The sequence below is a fragment of the Manacus candei genome, unplaced genomic scaffold, assembly GCF_025592945.1.
Source record: "Manacus candei isolate 608988 ecotype Guabito, Panama unplaced genomic scaffold, ASM2559294v1 h1tg000057l, whole genome shotgun sequence".
Taxonomy (NCBI): Eukaryota; Metazoa; Chordata; class Aves; order Passeriformes; family Pipridae; genus Manacus; species Manacus candei.
This window is the reverse complement of record NW_026138105.1, coordinates 12,194,749-12,202,611: the sequence shown is the minus strand read 5'-3', so window position 1 is coordinate 12,202,611 and position 7,863 is coordinate 12,194,749. Positions and strand designations below refer to the sequence as shown.

The following is a 7,863-nucleotide window of genomic DNA, read 5'->3' as shown; positions in this document are numbered from 1 at the left end:
AGGGTGCTGGTGTGTGCCGGGAGCCTGCGAGCACAGACCCAGCCTACCCTGGGGTGAAGCCACCACCTCCGAGGCCAGGAAGCTGTGGTGTGTGTGCTCGGTGTGCACTCACAGCCAGCTGCTCCTCACAGAGCCTGGGAGTGGGAGAGCTCAGCGTGTTTGAAATGTGCAGGAACCCCTAATTGGGATTAACTCGGCGGGATAAAAGAAATTAAATTCTCCAGGCTGGCTGGCAAAGAGGAGAGCATGACTGGATCCTTGTACTCCCCCGTCCTCTGAGTTCCTGCAAAGTAAGTGGTGTTGGCTTTCCAGTCTTGGGAATCTGCAGCTAAATGAGGAGGGGGGAATACTTTAAGACCCTATGAGAGTGTATAGAAGTCACAGCGTTGTTGGAGGTGCTGTTGCAGCTGGCTAGACTGGACAGGCAGGATTCCTGCTCTGCTCTGGGGAAGTACCAGCTGCGTTAAACCTTGCAAGTTGGGCTGGAAGCTGTGTGCCACTCCTGGAGGCTGTGTGCTGCTCCTGGAGGATGTGTCTCACTCCTGGAGGATGCGTCCCACTCTGTGCTTTGTGCTCTGCTGCTGGGCTTTAAGGGAAGAAAAGGTGCTGGAGGTCGGCAGCGCTGCTGGGATGTCATGGCTGGAGGCTGAGTTGGGAGCCGATTGGTTTTGGGATGAAATGAGTTGAGTTCAGAGGTGTGGGGCGTTGTGGGTTTTTTTTTCAATAGGAAAATTTCCAGTTGTGTTGTGGAAAGGGGGACTGGAGTTTTGCTTGTGTTGAGCTGTGGGTGAGAAGGCTTGAGAGTGTGGTCACTGAAACACTGTCCTCTGTAAACCTGAGGTTATTCACAACTACAGAATGTGTGGCAAGAAAACCACTGTGGTAGGCAGGTGGTTCTCAAAAAGACACGTATCACTTTAATACATCCTGTAGTTTGGAATCTGGCTTCCCATAACAGCAGATCCGAGCTGGTATCCTCCTGTAGCTCAGCTCTGCAGAAAATCTCTCCAGCAGGTTTTTGCCTTAGAAGAGCATTTCTCTGCCCAAGTGAGTGAGTGTCCTGCGATCAGAGAAGGGCAGGAAGAAACGCACTGAAACTGTGTCAGCCTGGAGAAAAGCCCCACGGTGTGGGCGGGCGATCACTTAGCTGGAGGTTTTAAAGTTGTATCTTCTCAAACGCTACTCCAGCACTTGAGCAGCCATCAGAACTGCAGCTGGAAGCGTGCATCCAAGTTTGGGGACATTTGGGTTTGGCATTTAGAAATGTAGTTAGTCTTTTCTAAATGAAATGCCTCCAGAGATGTCTGACCATGAAATCCCTCCTTCCTGCTGCAGAGATGAGTGAAGTGGGTGAGATCTCGTGCCTGCTCCGTGTTAGAAATTGTCTTAAAAATCACTAATTGCATCCCACGGTCTAGGGCAGATTCAATGTTGTGACTAACTGTAACAGGGCTTTCATTTTTCATAATTAAAAAGAAAAAAAACCATCTACTTCTGCTTCTTGGGCCTTTTTTGCAGCACAACTCCCCAGGGTACCCAAGAGGAGTTTGCTGCAGCCGTGTGCACAGTTGCTGATTGAAATCAGCTCAGAATGTTCCCCCTGGTTTCTTGCAAAAACAGGCTTTGAGTAGCTTCACAGACCTTCTGCTCATCACCCTGCACTCAAAACTGTGTGGTTTTATCTGGGGAGATGAATCAGAGGTCGGGCAGAATCAGCAGCAGCACTGAATTTTGCAGTGAAGTTGATCTTGTTTTCATGAAACCTGGCTGAGGAACTTGTGCTTTTTGTAGGAGTCACAAAAAACTCCCACATCCTGGAGTTAACAAACCATCTGCCCTTCACGGTGCCCGTGCTGGGGTGTCACGGAGGGGAGTTATCCCTCCTGGGCCGTGGGTGTGTGTCGCACGTACGCAACGGCCGTGGCCACCCTTGCCTTCAAAGCCATCCGGGCTTGCGGAGCCAGCACGTTGTGAAACCTCGTCTGCTGAGTCTCCTGCCCCAGGGAACAGCCCTAGGACTGGGAGATCGATAACTTTATTGGCAGGAAATTCAGGTGTAGGTTTCGGAAGGTCTGGTTGAGACTTTGCCTTGCAAACCTGCTCGGTCCTACCCGAGCGGCTTCAGTCGGGCGCTGAGTTTTGCTCGCAAATACGTAGTTTTGGGAGGCCCAACGAGTTGTCCAAAGTGGCTTTTCCCAGTGACTGCTGAGCCTGCAATAGACAGTTTCACTGGTCAGAAATCCAGGAGCAACCACCCAGCTGCTCAGCCGAGTAGGTCAGAAGAATTTCTCTGTATTCATTTCCACTCAGGAAGCCTGTCCCTTCTTCAATCTTAAAAATCAGGGATGGAAAATCCCCCCGTTGTGGGATAAGCTGCCCCATGTGTGCCTGCCTCAGCATGCTGGAAGCTTCCACCTCAATTCCGACATCACACCAGTTCCTGACTCGTTCCTCGTTAGAACTTTGTCTGCTGAACCCCAGAGCCTGCTCGGCTCTGCCCTGAGCACGGCCACTCCTGCAGCCTGTGATCCCATCACTCTAATGAGCTGAGCGAGTCCAGCGAGGAGCTCCAGGCTCTGTCTAACACGACAGCCCTGTTGCAGGTAATCCATGTAATTAATGTATGCTCAGACAGAAAAGCTGTGTTGTCTAATTAAAACGTCGTTGGAGAGGGAACAGCCTTCCCTTCCCAGCTCTGATCTAAGCCAGTCTGTCCAGCCTGGTTAGTCCCTAAAAACTCTCTGTCTCACTTTCTACCTTGAACTAATTGGTCTCCAGGGTTCAGGCTTCAGTCAGGGCAGTTTCCAAAGGCATGGGAAGTTCTCAGATAAAAGGGTGCTCTCGGATAGAAGGGTGCTGTGAGTGGGCAGAGACCTGCCAGTTATAGGGGTAAAGATGTTCCAAAGATGCTGCAGTGTGACATGGAGGTCAGGGCAGTGGGGACAGTGGGCACAGACTGCCCCGCTCACTGTGGAGCTGCTGTAGCTTCTGAGATTCACATGAGGCAGGATGGTTTCTCATCAGAGCTCATCTGGTCTTTGTCATCCGGATGGTGATATGTAACAGGGTGAGTAAGAGGTGCTCGGTGTGCCCCATAGGATCTCTGGGTGCCCAGCTGTGCTGGTGGAAGCTGTCCTGCTCAGCTCTGCCCGGGGACCCTGCTGGCCCCGTCTGGATCGGCTTCCGTGGCTTCTTGGAGCCGGGCTTTACTCCCGGGCTGGGAACTGCCTCCGCCTCCTTTCGGCGTTTCCCGGGTGCGGGTCACAGGCCAGCCTTTTTTGGAGCGCAGGGTGCACAGAGCTGAGCTCTGCAGAGCCGGGAGCTGCAGCCGCCGTCGACGCTGGGGCAGGTGAAGCTGTGTCAGCTTTTGCTTTGGGTTTGCAGCGCGCTGACGGCTGAGCAGGGACGGGGATGGTGGGACGGGGGTCACCAAGAGCCTCCCGGGAACGATCCTGCAGGCTGGGGAGCATCTGCACTTTGTGTCAGGCTTCCCAGCACCTTCGTGCCTCTGCACCACTTGCTCTGGTCCTGCCACTGCTGCGGTTTACAGGAGAGGACTCTTCCCTTGAGGAAGGTGCAGGGACAAGGGCTGGATTTGGGCAAAGCATGGCTTCAGGCAGAGGGAAGTGGTGGAAAGGTTGGGCGTTGTCTGCTCTGTCACAGCAGAGAGCAGCTGCAGACCTGGGGCTGTGGTGTCGGAGGAGAGGTGGGGTCTGTGTGAGACCTGCTGCAGTCAGAGGGTGTCCCGTGGTGTGACAAGGGAGAGGAGGGGAAGATGGCTGTGAGGCCGAAGCTCTCTCCAGTTCTGGGAAGCTGAATCATCTACCTGTCCTGTCTGGCCTCCCCTATGCTCAGGAGTGGTGTCACCTCCATCCCACAGCCCAGGCGGTGTCTCGGTGTCCCCAGAAATCACCCTGTCACTTTTTGAGTGACTCCAGAGGTTTTCTGGGGCCCCTGGCAATCTTCTTTTCAGCATCTCAGTGGCAACTCGGGAGCTTGAATCTCATTTGGTTTGCTGGGTTGTTTTTTTCAAAAGGAACCAAAAGTTTTCCTGGGAGGTGGCAGAGCACCTGCTGCTGGGTGTCCACACTGGATGGGGCACTGGAGGCATCCTGGTCACCCTGGGGAGGGCAACCACTGGCCGGAAAATGGGACTCCCAGTGCATGTCCCCCTCCAGAGGGGCCTCTCAAGTCATGGAGCACCATTTCGTGCTGTGGTGAGCCTGGCAGTGCCTGGCTGCACCCCAGCTCATGTTCTCTCTCCCCAGAGCTCAGCCCCATGGTGGTGTTGGAAGCAGATCCCCCATGGCTGCAGCTGGTGGCGAGGGGTCGGTGGGGACCCCACTCCTGCCAACCGGCGCTGCCCTGGCCCTGCTCGGTGGCCTGGTCTACCTGGGTGCCCTGTGCACTGCCTGCAGACGGTACGTGCTGCCTGCAGCCCCTCTGCTTTCCCTCCTGGCACTGGGATGGGGCTGGGGGCCCTCGGTGGCATTTGGTGGCCACACGTGGAGACTCCGCGTGTGCCCATCCTGAGCTGGCACCGCTGGGATCTGCTTCTCTGCTCGCCTCAGACCCCAGTGCCCTGTACCCCAGTGCCCAGGGACACCTCCTGCACCCAAAAATCTCACAGGAGCAACCCAAAGAGGGCTGAGCTGTGAGCAGGATGGGCAGGGTGGGTGATGCCAGGGGCAATGCCATGGGTGGTGCCAGTGGTGCCCGGCACAGCTCAGTTGTAGGATGCAACTGAGACCTCCCCAGCCAACACAGACCCTGCTGCAGGGCTGGGGAAGGAGCAGTGAGATGTGGTTTGGGGGATGCCAGGTTGGGGTCCTGGGGCACCTGCTCCTCACCCCTGGCTTGGCCACCCACCTTAAGCTCAGCTCCACTTCTCCCCACAGCAAGGGCAGGAAGAAGGTCGCTCCGGATGGGGTGAAACTGGTGGATGAGGTAAGCACATGTTGGGGGACAGGATCAGCCCCAGGGGGGAGCTCTGGGGCCCCCAGCTCCCAGACACGAAGCTGAGAGTGTGTGTTCCCAGGCCCTGCTCCGGCAGACACAGCTGCGGTCACTCAGCAAGTCGGACACGAAGCTGCATGAGCTGTACCGGCTGAAGGCCAGAGACAGCGGTGAGTGGCCATGGAGCTGGGGAAGCTGAGGGACTGGTGGCCCTTGACAAATGCCTGCAGTCCCCACGCTGCCTGGGGAGCACACCACAACGTGCACACCCATGCTGTGGTGCCGGCGTGGTGCTGGCACAGGGGTTGGTGCTGCTGCCTCCCCCATGTCCCCTCGTTTCCTCTCCTCTCCCGCAGCCCAGCGCCCGGCCAGCCTGGATCTCCCCTGTCCTGCAGCCCCCGGAGCTGAGTCCCTGCTCAGCTCTGGCCTCCTGCACCGTGAGCTGCCCCGGATTCCTGTCCCCGAGCCACCGGCCGCCTCCCCAGCCCCCGACCAGACCTACTCCAACCTGCTCTTCACCCCACTGAGGAAACCGGCAGCAGACACCGTCTATGAGTCCCTGGCAGTGGGGGGGGAGGACACCCTGGTGTCCCTCACACCCGCTGGCACCCAGGTGTCCTCCCCGCGGGTGGGGCACGGGGCGGCCGATTACGCCTGTGTCCATAAGGTGAAGAAGGCGGTGCCTGTGGAGGTGCAGGATGGGGCCATGGCAGGACCCTCTGGAGCACAGCAATGCTGGGATGGCACAGGCAATGCCCCCCGGGCCAAGGTACGATTCTGGGGGGCATCAGGGATGGGGTACAGAGCGGGTCACATAACTCCCTGCCTCCCTGTAGCACCTGTGTTTGGAGCAGGGTATAAATTAGGCTACTGCATTTTCACTGGGGCTTTTTTGAGGGGCAGAATGAAACCAAAACCACAAGGGGCAGGCGATGCCCACGATGCTGCTCTCTATGCCCCACAGAAGCCTCCCTGGGGTGTGCAAAAAGTGGGATCCCCAACAGTTAATCCACTGCCAGGATCCTCTTGCAGGGCTGTGAGAATCTGGGGGGGTCACAAGCACAGGGATACCCTGCAGTGGGCAGGGATCACCCCCAAGCCCCCACCCAAAAAAGTTCCTTTTGCAGCTGGAAGAGATGTACTCGACAGTGTGCAAAGCCACCAAGAAGAAATCCCAGGTCCCTGCATCGACCCCGAGGGCCTCAAGGGAGGTGGGTTCTGGGTGGCCACCCCCCTGCCAGCAGGAGGGTGCCCCAGCTGGGTGCTGGACCCCATCAGCCCAAGGCTCCCTGGACCCCTGCTATGAATCCATCAATGACAGAGCCTGGACTGCTCAGGGCCGTGGCCCCGACCCTGACTACGAGGCTGTGGACATTAACTGGAAGAAGGCAGCGAAACGGGACAAGCTGGGGAAGACCTGTGTCCCTGAGAACCTGTACGAGAGCGTTGGGGACATTTGGGCAGGGGAGCCCCGGAGAGCCTCCACCCGGACGACAGCCAACGGGCTGGAGGTGTACATCACCAACCTATAGCCCCCCAGGAGCAGGATCAGTGCCACAGTGGGGTCCCACCATGGCTGGACACTGTCAGTGCCCACAGACAGGCACCTGCAGCCCTGGGGCATCCCTGCACATGCTCTCTGTATATATTTCTGTTACTTTTCTTTAAGTGTCTTTGTCCCATCCCATCCCAGCTGGTGCCAGCAGGTTGCTGGTGGGATGCCCCAGGATGGGCAGTTTGGGGGTGCTGGGTGCCGTGTGGGACCCCAGTGGGACAGGGCTGGTGGTACCACCAAGACAAGAACAGGATGGGGACCAGTCATGTTTTGGGGCAGGGGGTGGCAGGACTGTGATCAGCCCTGTCAGGGGCTGCAGGATCAGACCCTCATCAGGGGTTTTATGCCATGAGTGAGGGTCTCTGTCCTCCTCCTGCTGCCTTGGGTAGACCAGGGCCCCCTCCAGCCCCCAGGAAGCCCTGAGTGACTTTGCTTCCGTCACGGAATGTCCCTTGTTATGGGGAGATGGAATCATCCCTGTGCTTCTATGGAATCATAGAATATCCTGAATTGGAAAGGACCCACAAGGGATCATTAAGTCCAACTCCTGGCCCTGCACAAGACAACCCAGAGATCCCACCTTGTGGGTTGTGGACTGTGGCAGTGTGGACAGTGGGTTCTGCTCTATCCTCTGTCTCTCACTCCCACCCCTTCAGACCCACGCAAGTGTGTCTCCGTGGGCAGCCATCACCTGAACACCATTAAAAGGTTGAAAGGGTGTTAACACTCCTTAACTGGATCTAAATCTGTGATTCTGGGGGCTGGTGCTGCTGCAGCAGCAGCGACGCAGCGATGCTGGTGCTGGGAAAGCCCCTTTGGGCACAGTGTGACTGTGGGTGCACCCGCCCTGCATGGATGGTTTGGCACCTCCGAAATGGGGACATGCAGCCACCAAGAGCTGCCAAAATGGGATGGCCTTTGCCAGAGCAGTGACTTGCTCAGGAGCTTTGTACAGGGTTTGGGCAGGAACCGGGGCGTATTTGCACAGCACTTGCTGCCTGCTCACCTCCCGTCTCCCCCGTGGGTCCTGCAGCCTCAGTGTGCCAAAAATTGAGTGCTTGGGAGAGTTGGACGTGCACCTGGACCCTCAGACCCCAGAGCTTAAGCTTTCCTCCTCTTCTCCCCACTGGGAATGGTGCATCCCTGCCCCAAGGGATGCCCAGTGCCCTCCAGGCAATGCCACGATGGTGGCCTGGGTGTAGCCCAGCTGGCCAGGGGCTACCTAACATGGTGGCACAGTGGCCTGGTGCTCACTGGAGCCGGGTGGAACCTGCGGCCCCTGTGCCGTGCCGTGCCGTGCCACGCTGTGCAGCAGGAAGCCACACGCCTTCCTTCAGCAGCTTTGCCCCCAC

General features: G+C 57.4%; 1 protein-coding gene across 1 annotated transcript; it reads left to right on the top strand.

Moving 5' to 3' along the window:
* Nucleotides 1–4,305: 4,305 nt before the first annotated feature.
* On the top strand, nucleotides 4,306–7,138 carry LIME1 (Lck interacting transmembrane adaptor 1). Its single transcript, XM_051802959.1, has 5 exons — nucleotides 4,306–4,421; nucleotides 4,899–4,947; nucleotides 5,039–5,126; nucleotides 5,313–5,725; nucleotides 6,084–7,138. The coding sequence occupies exons 1-5, from the start codon at nucleotides 4,306–4,308 to the stop codon at nucleotides 6,486–6,488; spliced, it is 1,071 nt and encodes a 356-aa protein (XP_051658919.1). The 3' UTR covers nucleotides 6,489–7,138.
* The last annotated feature ends 725 nt before the right edge of the window (nucleotides 7,139–7,863 follow it).

What these genes read in the sequence shown, in the direction of transcription:
- LIME1 (XM_051802959.1), top strand. Translation starts at nt 4,306, where the DNA reads ATGGCTGCAGCTGGTGGCGAGGGGTCGGTGGGGACCCCACTCCTGCCA. An exon ending in CTGTGCACTGCCTGCAGACG is followed by an intron (nt 4,422 to 4,898) that starts GTACGTGCTGCC and finishes TTCTCCCCACAG; the next exon opens with CAAGGGCAGGAAGAAGGTCG. An exon ending in GCAATGCCCCCCGGGCCAAG is followed by an intron (nt 5,726 to 6,083) that starts GTACGATTCTGG and finishes TTCCTTTTGCAG; the next exon opens with CTGGAAGAGATGTACTCGAC.